General features: G+C 31.5%; 1 protein-coding gene across 3 annotated transcripts in view; it reads left to right on the top strand.

Moving 5' to 3' along the window:
- LOC143079686 (leucine-rich repeat serine/threonine-protein kinase 2-like) overlaps positions 1-17155 on the top strand; it is an 83945-nt gene that overhangs the window by 5576 nt on the left and 61214 nt on the right. For all 3 annotated transcript variants that reach the window (XM_076255187.1, XM_076255178.1, XM_076255197.1), the window contains 15 exons: positions 107-262; positions 1055-1180; positions 4036-4158; positions 5066-5172; positions 8317-8408; positions 8825-8931; positions 9199-9328; positions 9728-9861; positions 10525-10653; positions 12217-12297; positions 13104-13246; positions 13806-13920; positions 14560-14657; positions 15312-15431; positions 16885-16996. In XM_076255187.1, the coding sequence (XP_076111302.1) occupies positions 107-262; positions 1055-1180; positions 4036-4158; positions 5066-5172; positions 8317-8408; positions 8825-8931; positions 9199-9328; positions 9728-9861; positions 10525-10653; positions 12217-12297; positions 13104-13246; positions 13806-13920; positions 14560-14657; positions 15312-15431; positions 16885-16996 (1773 nt within the window). The remainder of the gene's footprint in view (positions 1-106; positions 263-1054; positions 1181-4035; positions 4159-5065; positions 5173-8316; positions 8409-8824; positions 8932-9198; positions 9329-9727; positions 9862-10524; positions 10654-12216; positions 12298-13103; positions 13247-13805; positions 13921-14559; positions 14658-15311; positions 15432-16884; positions 16997-17155) is intronic.

Here is a 17155-nt window from a genome sequence, read left to right as displayed (position 1 = left end):
GAACTGTGTTAATATATTTAAAGACATGTTAACCTGCATGTTATACTGTTTGTCAAAATTTGAATGCCAAATAACTAATGGGTGATGAATTTGATTTCATTTTTAGATGATGATGTCAAAGAGATTTGTATAAAAAGGGAAAACTTGCAGACTATGTTGGATAATTTTTCAGCATCACAAGAAAATTGTTCTGATATATTGCTGAAAATTTTACAGATATTTGCATGCTTTACCCTGAAGGGAAGAAATGAGGACAATGAACGTAACTATACTTAATATAAGCTAAGCATTTTTCATAGGAACCAGCATTTGGGGTAATGCTGTCGGATGGAATTATTATTCATCCATTATTTGTATGCATGTAGGGAACGTTATGTTTTCCTGTCTGTGCCTTTGTTGATTCATCTTTTTGATTGCCTGTTCATCTTTCTGTTAGTCTGTTCAGTGGTCCATCAGTTTTCAGTTTTGGTTTAAATGTAGTTTACCATGAAGCGTTGGTCATATCGACTTGAAACTTAGTACAGACATGTTCCTTTGAGTCTGGACATTCATGCAGTTGTATTTTGAGGATTTTTCTATGCCTGTTTTATTTCAAGTAATACATACCTTTAAGATTTTTTGGGGGACAGAATCTGTCAACAGAATTGGCTTCCTTGTTTCACTTTTAATGTTGGCATTCCTTTCTTTTGAATAGCTGAACATAATGAGCACATGCGTAATCCATCTCCAACTAAGGATGAAATTAAATGGTAGTGTAGATCAAATTAAAATAACAATAATACATGATGTGTTTAGCTTATTTTGACAAAATTGAACCTTATGGACTGCCATTAGCTAAACATTATAATGATTATTTCAATATTCAACTTTTATAAGTATTGGAAAAGAAACTAAATTGTTTAATTTGTGTTGTCTAATTCATACTTAAAGCACCTTTAAGCTTCAGTGCTTGAGAATTAGTTATATATTTTATGAGCCTTATAAATAGGATGTTCCATGCAAGATATCAAGAAACTAATATATAAAATACTAAGTTTGACTGTGTATTTGACAGGGAACTTCAGACAATGTTTGGTTGACAATGATATACATTATTTGATAATGAGACAACTTCAGCAGAGTAATGATGAAGATGTTGTAGAAGAATGTTTGAAATATCTTGTCCAACTTACAAAAGAAGGTAAGATAATAACTTTTTTCGTTTTAATGAATTTTGTCTCACCTTGACAGTCAAAAAGCAAGAATAATGAATACTGTTTTGGTAGTATTTAGAATTTATTACAGTTCGTGATTAGGGTGGTTTCAGGAGAACTACCTATAAGTCAATGAGAAATAGGTATGCAGTTATATCAGCATTCATTACTGCCCTACACGCCAATGGCGTACAGGTGTAATACCACCAAATCATGGTACGTCACATCCGGTTGTAGGTCTAAAAAAATATTCCCTTGAATTTGACAGTTATAGGTAATTAATCCTACATTTTATTGCAGTAAAAACATTTCTGTGTCATAAACATATGTCTTGGGTATTTCAAAACACCATTATTAAGGTCTTTCCTTTTTCTAAAGGGAAAGACCTTACTGTATTTCTTCTGTTTATTATTATTATTATTAGGTCTTTCCACTTTTCCGTGGAAAGACCTATTGGTTTTCTTCTGATTATTATTATTATTTTTTTTCTTCCGCCAACTTTTTGTTCCTCCGCAATTTTTTTGTTTCGCAAGATGTCGCTTAGACATATGGTATATGATATCGAACAGTTATTACGCTTTTGTAACTGACACCGTGTAACCAAAATCTTTCCCATATAAGAGTTATCTCCCCGAACACTGTTTTTCTTGTTATCGCGTAATCTTCACAACCGTATAAGAAACCAACAAATTTATTTTTGCAAATTGCTCATTACATCTTCAGGATGTGCTGTTTTATTTTGACCGAAGCCGTATAGAGATTCCATATGAGAGTTATTTCCCCTTTTGTATTTGAAATTTTGAAATGTATTTTAAACTGGAAAACCATAAGTGATAGAGACCTAGGGTCTTTTGATTTGAGATCCTTGATCCAAAAAAATGAAAATTAGGTCAAGGTCAAAGGTCAAGGTCATATTCTAAATTTTGATTTTGGCTTATTTTCACTCATTTTCATTAACCTTATCAGATATCGACAAATTATTTTTACTAAATTGTTAGTTGCGACATGTCGTAACATAATAATTTTGGTTGAAAGGGTGCGTAGACAATAAATGGGAGTTTTCGCCCCTACCACATCTAAAATTATGCATAAAGTGATATTACTTATTAACCATACATATTAGAGACCTAGGGTCTTTTGATTTGAGATCCTCAGTTTGTGACCTTGAAATTGAGGTCAAGGTCATAGGTAAATTTGGCGTTTTAGATTATGACCTTTGGTTAAAATTCATATCTATACATCATAAAGCCATAGGAACTGACATTTTAGACTGATTTTTAATATTTTAATATCAAAATAGATATTTACTGGTGGAAAGACCTTCAATTGTTCTCTGAACAATTGGTTTTTAATTATTATTATTATTATTCTTCCGCCAAACTTTGACAAATTTATCCGCGTTAACCGTAAGACGTGTCGCTTTCATGTTCACACTTTGTATCGGTGTCATGAATACCTATCCGGAACTCACCCTGTGAGTCGAAATATTTTGTCGGTTCGGAGTAATCCCTCCGAAACCAAAAAACCTTGTTATCGTTCAAACACCGTAACCGTAAGAGGTAGAAAAAAAGCGAAGGGTGAAATTTGTTCAGGACCAGACCCCGGTTCTTCGTTACATTTGGATCGAAAGGTTTCAACGACTCATTGGTAGGGTTATGCCCCTATGAAAATTAACCGGTGTCGGTTGACCACCAAAACTCAGAAACCGTAAGTCGTAGACACCTAGGATCTTCACCATTCATCATCAATTCATGTGACTTTGAAAAATACCTCAAGGTCAAATGTGTATGTTGACCTTGACCTTTGACCTTACACCTTGTTATGGGATAATCTCAGAAACCATTATACTTATAGAAGTTTTGAATAGTGGAAAATGTTTGGGTAATTAAGGCGCAACTTTGTTACATTTTGACCGAAGAGATTTGACCTTTCTGTAAGGGGCATAACCCCTGATTTAGGTTTCTGAAAAGACAAAATCAGCTTTTACTATATAACCAAAGGTCCTAGACCCATGGGGTCTTCAGCAATGACATTGTGGACTAATGACCTTGACAAAGGTCACAAGGTCAAAGGTCAAGGTCATGTCCCATATAGCGAATTATTTGTTTTTGACCTTATTTACAGGATTTTCAGTGTGTTTTAAAGCTTTTTAAGGTTGACCTTGACCTTTTCAATACATTCTACGTCTATTGGAACATGTATTTTACATTACAAAAGGAAAGACCTCTCAATTGTTCAAGAACAATTGACATTTTAATTTTTTATTTGGGATTTCTATAGAAAATTTTGTAATCTTGAGGTAACATGGTGACTAAACCTTGTACACAGATAAAATAAGAGGAGACATTTGATTGGTTAACTTTCAATGATGGTTATTTTCTTATTTGCAATGAAATGTTATGTGAATTTTTTTCTATAGTACTGGACAGGATAAAACTTTACTCATGCCAAGTATTTCTTTATTTGAAACAAAGATAAATTCTGCACATTTTTTTGAAAAGTGCAAATTTAACAAAGACTAATAGGGGAAAATCAATGGTGGTATTACACATACAAGGGCAGTAAGTAAGTAAGTTAGTATATCAGCATTAGCATATCTTTTTTTTCACAGAAATTATTTGACCCCATACCTTTAGTCATGGTTCATTAGCTTTTCTTATGGCACTCATGCCATATATTTTTATTTTTAAAAAAGACCAAACAAATTGACACTTTACATGAATATTTTTGTATTTCTTTTAAACAATTCCTTATCTCTCTTGTTTTATAATATATCTGTGATTAAATTCAAAGGTTGGTTCATCTTTTTTTAAACTCTATTTGAAATATTACATGATTTTAGATGCTGATAAGAAATTTTTGTTTGAGTCTGGATATCTAAAGAACAACTTGATACAAACAATGGGAAAGTGGTCAGATAATGCGGGTTTACAGATTGCAGGATTAAAGCTGTTTATACTTTCAGGTATATTTACTGTTACTTTTATAATGCTTAGAAGTTGTTAGATTGTCTTCCTTTCATTGAACTTTTGCTGATTTTAGAATATAGGATACACACAATATTGCCATCATTGAAAAAGTTAGGTTTTCTTTAAATCTACAAAAGTAGATAAAAGATAGGAAAAAATGGATATCTTAACACTGAATGATGAATAATAAATATCTTTTGAATTGAAATGTTTTGTTTTGTTTTGTATGTTTCAATAATGTAAAGTTTACCAGTTTTTACATTTATTATTGCTGTTTTTTAAAACTCTTGCAAAACTATGAACAAAAATGTACACACAATAACAACTTAATTGTTCGTCATTTCACATATTTCTATAAATGAGCTCCTTGGATACTTTACACCTCCTTAGAAATCATATTGGGATACACATAATGCAATTTAATAAAAGAGGCAGTAGTGGCTTATCAATGTTTAAATCTAATAAATTAATTTTGGATGTAACATGTCTTCTGATTGGCTGTTATTTTGTTATGAGCCCATAGACATAATTTTGTCATGTGACCGTGACGTCATCAACGTTTTTTCATGGTTTTCTACGGTTTAAAATGGAATTTAGAATTAAATTATAGGAAATGACTGTAATATTTTTTCTGTCTTTTCGAAATAACATAAAAAACGTGGTGCACACTGTTAAATAACCCGCTACGCGCGTTATTCAGTGTGCATCAAATGTTTTATGTTATTTCTTCATAGACAGAAAAAATATTACAGTCATTCCTTAAATAAATTCATATAAAAGATTGAAATTAAGGTAAAAAACAAAAATACAGGATTAGGTCACAATCATTTAGTTTACAGATGACTTCTTTGCTACAATTGTTTTGAATCTAAATGACTTATGTTATATTTGATTTTTCACTAGCTCCAGATAAAATGTCTGGGATTTTAAGTATTGATGAGTTTGTCACTAGATGGTGTAAGACTGTTTATGAGGCAATGTCAAGACATTTAGAAGACCCGTCTGTACAGGTGAGAATGTTGACCAATTAAAACTTGAAATTTAAAAATTTGATCATCAAGAGTGGAAACGTGTCATTATTTACATAACAATGACTGAATTAAGACATTTTTACACTGATAAGAAGCTCTTGGATAATCTAAGAGACAGTTAAGGAGGCGCGAGGGTACACAAATTTCAGCAAAAATTTAAACATACAGTCGACTCTCGTTATGTCGAAGTCAGCCGGACCAGAGAAATATTTCGAGATACACGTAGTTCGACTCAAACGAACACGTGTATTGTCAGATTAACTCTTCAATCCATTTAAATCCCGGAGGTCATGTTTTGACATATGTGTATTAGTTCGAGATAAAAAATGAATTTTGAATGCTTTTGTTAAACTTGGGACCGCAAATTTAGTTCGACTCAACCGAAATTTCGACTCATCAGGAGTCGAATTACATACTTTTGTATGGAATAAAGTTCGGGACCACGTGAAAACTTCGACTCATCTGAAATTTCGAGTCAACCGAGTTCGAGACAACGAGAGTTAACTGTATTTTTTTTCATTACATATTTTATTTATCACTTTTTTTAGTTGTTACTCTATCATATTGTACAAAAATCAACCAAAAAAATCAATTCGTTTTGGCCCCAGATGACTTTTAAAATGTAAATGGCACTGAAAAAGCTCCAAATTATCTCCCTTTGGTGCAAAAAATGCCATTTCATTGCATTAAAATTGAAATATCTTTTTTAACTCATCAGTGACCTATATTTTTTATTATTTTTTTCAAATAATCTGTACTCAAACTAAACTATTGTAAAATACAAGCGATTTCTGTAATTTGTTCTTTTTTAGCTCACCTGGCCTAAAAGGCCATGTGAGCTTTTCTCATCACTTGGCGTCCGTCGTCGTCGTCGTCGTCGTTAACAATTTTTCAAACATCTTCTCCTCTGAAACTACTGAATGGATTTGAATGAAACTTAAAATGATTGTTCCTTAGATTATCCTGCACAAAGTGTGTGCTTCGATTTTTGATCCGTCAAAAAACATGGCCGCCGTTACTTAAAATAGAACATAGGGGTCAAATGCAGTTTTTGGCTTATATCTCAAAAACGGAAGCATTTAGAGCAAATCTGACATGGGGTAAAAATGTTCATTAGGTCAAGATCTATCAGCCGAGAAATTTTCAGATGAATCAAACAAACCATTGTTGGGTTGCTGCCACTTAATTGGTAATTTTAAGGAAATTTTGCAGTTTTTGGTCATTATCTTGAATATTATTATAGATGAAGATAAACTGTAAACAGCAAAAATGATCAGCAAAGTAAGATCTACAAATAGGTTAATATGACCAAAATTGTCAATTTACCCCTTAAGGGGTAAATGTCCTTTAATGACAATTTTTCACAATTTGTTCATCATATTTGCTAACTTTAAAAAATCTTCTCCTCTGGAACTACGGAATGGATTTGGATGAAACTTAGCATGATAGTTCCTTAGATTATCCTGCACAAAGTGTGTGCTTCGATTTTTGATCCGTCAAAAAACATGGCCGCCCTTACTTTAAATAGAACATAGGGGTCAAATGCAGTTTTTGGCTTATATCTCAAAAACGAAAGCATTTAGAGCAAATCTGACAGGGGTAAAAATGTTCATTAGGTCAAGATCTATCAGCCCTGAAATTTTCAGACGAATCAAACAAACCATTGTTGGGTTGCTGCCACTTAATTGGTAATTTTAAGGAAATTTTGCAGTTTTTGGTCATTATCTTGAATATCATTATAGATAAAGATAAACTGTAAACAGCAAAAATGATCAGCAAAGTAAGATCTACAAATAGGTTAATATGACCAAAATTGTCAATTGACCCCTTAAGGGGTAAATGTCCTTTAATGACAATTTTTCACAATTTGTTCATCATATTTGCTAACTTTAAAAAATCTTCTCCTCTGAAACTACTGAATGGATTTGGATGAAACTTAGCATGAGAGTTCCTTAGATTATCGTGCACAAAGTGTGTGCTTCGATTTTTGATCCGTCAAAAAACATGGCCGCCCTTACTTAAAATAGAACATAGGGGTCAAATGCAGTTTTTGGCTTATATCTCAAAAACGAAAGCATTTAGAGCAAATCTGACATGGGGTAAAAATGTTCATTAGGTCAAGATCTATCAGCCCTGAAATTTTCAGACGAATCAAGCAAACCATTGTTGGGTTGCTGCCACTTAATTGGTAATTTTAAGGAAATTTTGCAGTTTTTGGTCATTATCTTGAATATCATTATAGATAAAGATAAACTGTAAACAGCAAAAATGATCAGCAAAGTAAGATCTACAAATAAGTTAAATATGACCAAAATTGTCAATTGACCCCTTAAGGGGTTATTGTCCTTTAATGACAATTTTTTCACAATTTGTTCATCATATTTGCTAACTTTAAAAAATCTTCTCCTCTAAAACTACTCAACCAAATTCAACCAAACTTCAACTGAATGATCAGTAGGGTGTATAAAATAAAGTTTGTGTTTTATTTTCTATTTTGGTCTATTTTTTTAATACTTTATGCATTAGGTCAACTATATTTGGTGTATGAAAATATTTTATGATCTATATGTCGGTTACGCAGGTTTTATTTGAACTTGACCTCATTTTCACAGTCCATTGCTAAGTTTTAAGTGTTTGTGTTTTGGTCTCATTTTCTTTATTTATAAACAGTAAGTCATATATATTTGTAATATTGAAGAATTGTTAGCTGTACATGTTTGCCTGGCATGGTTCAATATGTTCAATAAGGCATTGTTTACCAGGTGAGCGATTCAGGCTCTTGAGAGCCTCTTGTTTAATCGATATTACCTCAGTTCAAAAGGAAAACAGGACCTGTACAAAAAAGTATGCTTCTTTCGTGAGCTGAAATGAACAGTGACCCCATGTTTTTATTCCTATTTTTCTATTACGTATATGATAAAATTCATTTATAGAAAAATACAGCGAAATCCTATATTTAGAAAAAAAGATTTATACCCGTGAGCCCCTTAAGGCACATGACTGAAGAGGGGAGGGATACTATGTCAGCTCTTTGACTAACTCTGTTCATTATAAGTTTAATGTCATAAGGAAAGAGAATGTAACGTAATGTGGACTGATTTTAAAGATTTAATTATATTCCAGGCATATGGTTGTCGGGCTGTAGCTACTATGATAGAAAATAGACATGATAGTGTTATTTGGATTGGCGAAAACTCTCAGGAAAAAATATCACAGTAAGAAGTTATCATTTTCATGTCACATGTATTCAAGTTTGTGACAGTACAACCAATTCATGGTCCTGTTCATTGCATTTGCATTAGTAAAAATGAATATTCAGCCAGAGTATGATTAATTTGCATGCAAAGTTTATGTTGTGAGGCTTGCTTATTCATTTCAATCTAAATTTATATATAGATTATATGATTTTCTATTTGGATTTGAAAGGTTGACAAATTTACTGCTTCTCTGCCAAGGAACTTATGAGTAAGAGCAAAGACTCTAGAGTCAACATTATGTGAATGGAAAGATTTGCATGAAAAATGAGCCAATATCCCCTGCAAAGACCCCAAATAACATGGAAAATACCATGTTTAAAATTGTATGTGGTCATTTAGGATTTTAACATATAAATGAATTTGTAAATTTTCAGAGAACCGATCCATACCATGTGTATGGGAGCACTACTGATGCATAGGAAAGACCCAAAAGTTTTTGTAGCAGCATGTAATACCATCTACTGGTTAGCAGCAGATAATGGTGAGACAAGTTTATCATAACATAATGGAATATTTAAATGTGCATTATTGAATGATTTTTGTAGGTTTTGTATATTTAATTGTTTGAAAATAAAATAAAGATAAACTTTCTACTTGTACCAGTTAACCAGCAACTTTAAAAATGTTTCAGATATTGAAATTATTTAAAATATCATCATACACCAATAAGACATGAAATGATTTTAAACTTAAATGATACCTTGTTCGGTTGTTTATATACAGTGAACAAAACTTTGTTATATTTCAGAGAGACTATGCAGTAATTTGATGGACAAGAATGTTCACACAGTTGTGATGGATGGGTTGAAGCTTCATATAAATTATCCCAAAGCCACAGAAGCTGGACTGAAGGCTTTGAGGGGTCTTTGTATATTTAAGTAAGATCACACTATATGCATGTTGATAGTAATTATGTACAATAAAGGTGATTTTATTCTATTAAAATGTTCTAAAAACATTTCAGAAGCTAAAAATTACCGAAGTTTAGAACTGTTTCCAGTTATTGAATCTTTCAACAGTAGCATAATTTGAACCCTTTGTTAGTAGAAAATAAATAGGTCACTGGGAAAGTTGGCATAGGTTTGAAAGGCATGTATATATTTTCTTTTCATATTTAAACTGGCTACAGAATTATAGATTTTCATCAACCTTTATCAGGACAATTTTCAATGGATTGGTGAAATATCTAGATAGAAACATATTTAGATTGGAAAATTCTTGCAGCTTGGCAGATCTTGTTGATAATAATTTAAGCTTGTTTCTTATTTTGTCTGCAGTGACAAGAACAAAAGAAGGCTAGTGGCAGATGAAAGAATTTTTAACATGATCAGCAAAATATTAGACAAATTTCCACAACAATTGAGTATTCAGCTTGAAGCTACAAGTACATTAGCATGTATTGCTGATATAGGTACTATTTTTTTTTATATGTTACTATTTTCAAGAAATGAAAATATCTTTAATATAAAAGACTTTAAAAAGATAGACAGGAAATGCAATTTTCTGCAAAGAATATTTAACAATATGATTTAAAGTATAGTATTTTTTGTTTTTAGATATTCTGGAAGATGCCTGCGAAATCGCGGTATAATTTGGAAAGTGTTGAAACAAAGAGTTTTTAGATTTCACAGGCACTGCATTCACTGAGCATGTGCTAAAGCATATAAGACACAGATTGTTAATGGTCTCTGAATAGGGTTATTTTCTCCAAAAAAAATCTGTGGAAAAAAAAAGATTGTTTCAAAGACAAATTTAGAAAGTATAAAACACCACATTTACATGTCATATCATAAATATTTCCAACTTTGTATGGTTTCAAAGGAGATGCAACTCAATGAAATTTTTCTATTTCTTTAATAGTATAGATTTAATGTTTTGTCAATACAGATACTAAAACTCAATATCAATTTTTTTTAATGTCAATACTGTTAGGAGACTAGTTGATGCTAACAGTAGTTGACATATAAAAAAGACACAACATTTTCTTAATGGAACAATGGTTATCTCTTCAAATATGTATTAACCCTTGTGACAAAAACATAATTTTTGTCATAGTTAACTATGTTTGTTTCAGATTCTGTGAGATACCAGTGTTTTCTGGAAGACATTCATATAAAAGTTATTCAGTCTTTAGAAAGATTTGTAGATAATGAAACAATACAAGAGGTTGGAATTGAATGCTTGAGTGTCCTTTGTGCTGCAGGTATGTATTTTAAGTAGGCGAGACTAATAGAAATAATCTAATGATCCCTGGATTCTATGGTAAACAAAACAAAAAAATCTGTAGTGATATTGTGACAATTTTGTGATTAAATAATAATTACCTCCCTTGCTTGCTGGACAAACATTTGAAACATAACCCATAATAAGTTACGGTAGGAGATTCAGAATACACTTAAGAAATAATTCCTTCATGTCATGCTCTATGCTCATTTTAACATGGGTAGGCATTATATTTGTCGATATTTTACACTGAGCGTTAGCGAGGTGTAAAATGTGGTCAAATATAATGCCTACCCATGTTAAAATGAGCATAGAGCATGACATGAAGGAATTATTTCGATTCTAATAGGACAAATACAGTATTTTTATAGGCTGAAGCGAACGAAAATACCGTAAAAATCTTTGGCTATTCCCGTTTCCTCCTCGAGGAGTCTGTACATTACATTTCAAATTTGATAAGTTTCTAAACTACGAACAGGGAAAATACATGTTGTTTTATAAAAATATATAATAAAAGTTTATGTTAGCTGCTTAAATGTATATATTTTAAAGGATAACGATGGAAATAACGTTACTATAAACAGTAAGTGCGTGCGCATGTGTCAAACATATTTTGTGCTCATTAGAACACGGCTTTGTTTACAAAGCGTAATAAGGACGTCATATTAGAATTCTCAATTTTAATGATAGCTTTGTTATATTAATTTCTCAAAAAGATATACACTTTTGTTAGTGATTTCATTATTTATGCTATGGATTAACTTATTTTCAGTGAAATCAATTTTCATTCTTCGGAGAAAATGATACTTTTCCAGTGAACATGATTTTATCATTGGTTCCTATCAAAGAATCTATCTTGTTGTTAACATTTAATATTTGTTTTTTATATAGCAGTTCAATTTATGGTGTTCCCTTACTCATGAAATCTGCTAAAATTTATTTTCAAGGAATAATTTTTTTAACTAAAAAATATTAAGAAAATATAAAAAATAGATATGTTTGTCTATGAGACAACTGTTGAGCAACAGCCGTAAGTTAGCAAAAGAGGGGCGGTGCGAAAGATACATTAGGGACATTAAAACTCGTAAATCGTAAAAAAAAACTGACAATGCCATGGCTAAAAAAGAAAAAGACGAACTGACAAAAAATAGAACACAAAATACAACAAAAATGGGGGTGATCTCAGGTGCTCTAGAAGGTTATGAAAATCCTGCTCCACATGTGGCACCTGTCATGTTGCTCATGTTAGTACAAACCTGGTAATAGGTAACAACTACACATGCAGAATTATAAACTTCCCATTAAAGATGTGAAAACAGTTAGAATATTATGATCAAAGGTATTACAAACTAAAATGGATGTTCTAAGTAGTTATGTAGCTGAGGTAGTTTGCGATGCATATAATTATGGATTATTTGAACTTCCAAATACAATTTTAGTAACACTCAGAATATTTTGTAAAATCTTTTTTTTTTAAAACTCTCAGTATTTTTACAAAAGTTTACAAATTTACTGCAAACAAAGTTTTATTGTGTTTTACTAGAAAATGCTTCAGAGATGTTAAACATGGCAGGAGCTACACAACATGTTATTACAGTACTGAAGAAATACCTTGATATGGTTTGTAAGTAAATTCAATGAAAAAGTAATCAAGCAGTATTAATATGATCTTTGTGTGAGCTTAAACTCTTCATTTTTACACATCAAAATGTAAACAGTTTGTAACTCTCATTTTGGAAATTTAGAATCACCAGTTTTGAAAATGCTGGTCTTATAACTTTTCAAATCTTAAGAAGCATTTATTGATGTTTTGGATCCAATAAAATATTTCGATTTTATGATATGCTGCTTATCTGAAAGTACACAATTTGTACTTGTCTTTAAGATAAAGTATTTGGTGTTCTCAAAGATGACTATTTCATCCTGAATCTTATTTCTTTAAATCTTTAATACATATCAATAATGTACGTACATTGACCTATAAAGGTTTACTTTTTTTAAATTGTTATTTTGATGGAGAGTTGTCTCATTGGCACTCACACCACATCTTCCTATATCTATTGTATATGGTGAACCAACAGTAGTGTTGGTTGTATAGCGCATTTGTAGCTAGTGTAAAAAACGAAAGGAATACCTATAAGCATTCACTGTTGTCTTAGAAAAAGTAAGAAATAATTGATATGAAAGACAACAACACTCCTAAATTACTGCTGAGTAACTATTTTTTAGTTGACACGTTTCGCAACACAATGATAAATGCACGCAATAATTTCTGGATTTTAAAGGCTTTTCCTAAAAGAAAATGGAACTAAGGAGTAAGAATAAAAACTTATATGCTCAAATATGATTACATATTTTTTTCCAATGCATACGTTGCTATAATGTAAATGATATGTATAACAGTTTCTTTATGCAACAATATTTTTGTAGATTTACAGAAGAAAGGATTAATACTGATACAGCTGCTAGCTGACAAGAAGATGTGTAGAGACAGAGAGATATGTTCTGGTCTAGCTGATACTTTATACAAATCTTTAGTTACACATTCAGATAATAATGGGGTTTTGAAAGAGGTATTTCCCATTTCTTACTCCTGTAAATGATATATTGTGGTATATTTTTGTCCATCGGAGAATGTGCATTAACTAATGCACAATGCACTCTATAGAATTGACTTTGCATTCATATATGTAGTTAATATCTAAAAGTAAAAAAGTTATTAAAGTATAAACATAGGATACTGCAAATTCCAGTGGCACATATTTAAATTGAATTTGTAAATCAAGAAAATTTCCTTATTTACAGTATTTTAAACTTTTGTTGAAGTTTTCATGTTTAAGCATTATATAACATGAACTTTGATTAGTTTAACTGAACAAAGAAATAACACGACAGGTGCCGTATACGATGCAGGAAACACTTACCCTTCTGGAGCACCTGATTTCACTCCTGGTTTTTAGTGGAGTTCGTGTTGTTTCTTATTTATTATTTATTAACTGTTGGTGTAAATGTTCTTTGGTTTTTTGAGTCTTTGTTTACTCCTTGGTTTTGATTGTTATTGTCTATACAATGTTTTCTTACAAATTTGACAGAGATGCTAATAAATTATCTCATATTACAATTGCATTGCAGGCTTGTGTAGCTCTACAAATTCTAGCTGAAACAGGAAAAGAAATAAGTGACAGTCTGGTAGAGAAGGGATGTCATCAGATATTGTTTAATTTACTGGAATCAGATGAAGATGCAGGTGGGTGCTTTAATTTTTTGTTGACATTGAATGAATTTTGGAGGACAAGAATCCAGAAAAAATGTCAGTGAGGTGCGCCAATGCTGATCATATTGATAAGTATTAAATTAGGAATATTAAAAATGTTATAAATTGCCAATGAAACATGTATCCACCAGAATCTGAATAACCATGATGTAAGCAACTATAAGTCACTATGCCCTCGTCAATGAGCAAGATTTTGACCATAAAGCCAGCTAACAAAGCCACTGACACTGACAAAATGTGAAACAATCAAACAAGAAAACCCTACAATCTGATTTATGACAAAACAATGAATAAAAAACAAATATGACAGACAGCAAACAACAACCACAGGGACCACTGACTTGGGACAGGCATGTAAAGAATATGGCAAGAATAAACTTGTTTGTCAGTGTTCAAACCCCCCTACCCTGTGACAATGATGGAAGTTCAGATGAGTGAATGACAGAATTTTGCTAATATTCTGTTCCTCTATATAGAAGTATAGCTTTCAAGCATGAAGTTAAAGATGTAGCATTTCATATCATGTTGTGAAATGTTGTATCTATTTTTTTGAAGGTCAATGATGCATTGATACCTACTAGTCAATGCAAAAAAAAAAAGATTTTTTTTCAGAGATAAAGGATTTGATCTGTGAATGTTTATATGTGATGGGACTGACACCAGATTTAAAATCAAAAATGTTGTGTAACTGTACTAAAGGAGTATTGGTGGTAAGTTTTAAGAGTCAGCATTATGTCTTTTTATTGTTCGTTTATATTTTGGATCATTGCCTGACCTTTGGCACTGCAATTCTTCATGATATAGACTTGATTTCACCTAATTTGCAGAAACAAACATTATTGTTTGCCAATTTTTGTCTTTTTGCCTATTTTTATCTCCCCTGTAACGATAGTCATTAAAGTGAAATGATTCTATCATTACCCGGGGCAACAAGAATTGATTTTAATAAAAAAAAAAAAAAAAAAAAAAAAAAAACATCAGTTACTTCTATATTATATAACTCAAATTTAGATTGGTCCGGACAACATTTGGAAGCTTAGGGTTAGCCCTGTAAATTTGTATAATATGGCAAATTCATGTACCGGTAAATGCTAAATTGTTTTATTCTCTCAATTATTTGTACAAAATTATTAAATAGCCTTAATTGAAAATAGCCTCCACAATATTTTTCCTCAAGATTTTCCTTGGAAACTTTATGTTTGTTCTATTATTGATGTTGGACAGCAATAAATTGGTTTTATTTTTAGAGATATTGTTTGCTTGTGATTTATGAGGGAAGTGGTGTGATGAATCAAATGAAATGTTAGCAAATTATATGATAATACTTGTGACTAAAATAATGAGGTAGATTTATTATTTTGTAGGGAGCTGAATGTTTGTTGGAATTAGGAGCAGATGTCAATTACACTGATGGAGAAACTACACCTCTTTGTCATGCTGTTATAAACCAGGATGAAGATCTTGTCAGGCTCTTTCTTAAACATGTAAGCTTTAGATATCAATTAACTGCATTGTCTACCTTAACTTCTACATTAATACATACCCAGGAGCTCTGCCTGTTTTTTAGGCTATACATTGACCTGAAAGGTTTGCAGCTATTCATTTTTAGCTCACCTTGTCCACAATCATTATCTTTTACAAAAATCTTGTCTGAACCACTGGACAAAATTTAACCAAACTTCATCATTGGCACCTACCAACCTACATGGCTAAAAATAGAACACAGGGGGTTTAATGCAAGTTTTATCGTATTGTCTTGAAAACCCATATAGATAGAGAAAATTTGACATGGAAGAAATATTCAAGATGTCAGGTTTAACTTCTCTCCATCTGCATAACAACTGTCAGATGACTTCTCACAGCAGTTATTGTCCTTAAATGAAAAAAAATACCATATTTAGCTCACTTGCCTAGTTGATCTATCTTAAAACCTGAGAGATAAAAGATTTATTAACACATAACATTTATGGGGCTTTGCTAATTTGCTGATTTCATTTTTTACTTGACACAACGAATATGGTATTTTCATTTATCCATATCTTTTTGTGTCTTACATCTGTCTGGTTTTTTAATTAGGTATATTGACAATTTTTTTTTTCACTTAAAGATTGAATTGTTTATAATGATATAATGGTTTATGCCTTATGTTATAAGTTTACTTTTATAATTTTCTCAATTCACTCTGTTAAACCGAAAATAAATTATTTATATACTCTAGGCTCCTTATTTTTTAATGACACCCTAATACCAACCACGAAAAATAATACGTTTGTCTCAATTATTTGCAGTGAAATTATTTCTGTATAATAAAGACAAACACCATTATAGAGACTGTCAGGTGCAGTAACAATCTTCATAATTTATTAAACACATAAAACACAAGACAAATGTCCTCAAATAGTTTTCATCACAAATGGTATCAATTCATTCAAATAATATACAATGGCATCAGTTCATTCAATTAACATACAATCTACAAAAGAAAAGTGCAAAATTAAAATATGAACTCTACATATATAAGGCATGAACTGTTATACTGAAGATTAATCTTCCTATACACAAATACACGTATACACTACTTGTTAGATGGTCTCCACCCTTGTCGATAACTTTTCTCGTGCAAGCAAGACTTTAGTTTTCTCGTTTGAATTGTTTTACATTGTCTTATCGAGGCCTTTTATAGCTGACTATGCGGTATGGACTTTGCTCATTGTTGAAGGCCGTACAGTGACCTATAGTTGTTAATTTCTGTGTCATTTTGGTTTTTTGTGGATAGTTGTCTCATTGGCAATCATACCACATCTTCTTCTATATTTCTTCATCTTCTATATTTAAATACTAACGGAACTTCTTACTCTATTGTTATTACAATTAACCTGCTACCTGAATTCGAAAATTCATATGCCTGTCGTAAATAAATATATATATTTATTATAGGACATCAGCAATCTTCACAAGCCGCTGAAGCTGAGTTTAGAGGTTGAACAAGACACTATTGTTGCAAATGTTATAACTGGTCATATATTGGGCTGTATAGGTGACAGATCAGGTAAATAAGATACTGGATATGTGAAAAAGTTGTATAATTAAGGTAGTTTTAGTTTACTGGTGTTTAAATTTAGTACATTGATGAAGAAGAGACAAATTGAAGTAAGGAACAAGAAAAGGTGGGAATCATCATCCACTATGCGTATCAACACAGAATTGT

The sequence above is a fragment of the Mytilus galloprovincialis genome, chromosome 1 (assembly GCF_965363235.1).
Source record: "Mytilus galloprovincialis chromosome 1, xbMytGall1.hap1.1, whole genome shotgun sequence".
In the NCBI taxonomy this organism is placed as follows: domain Eukaryota; kingdom Metazoa; phylum Mollusca; class Bivalvia; order Mytilida; family Mytilidae; genus Mytilus; species Mytilus galloprovincialis.
This window is presented reverse-complemented; position numbering and strand designations above follow the sequence as displayed.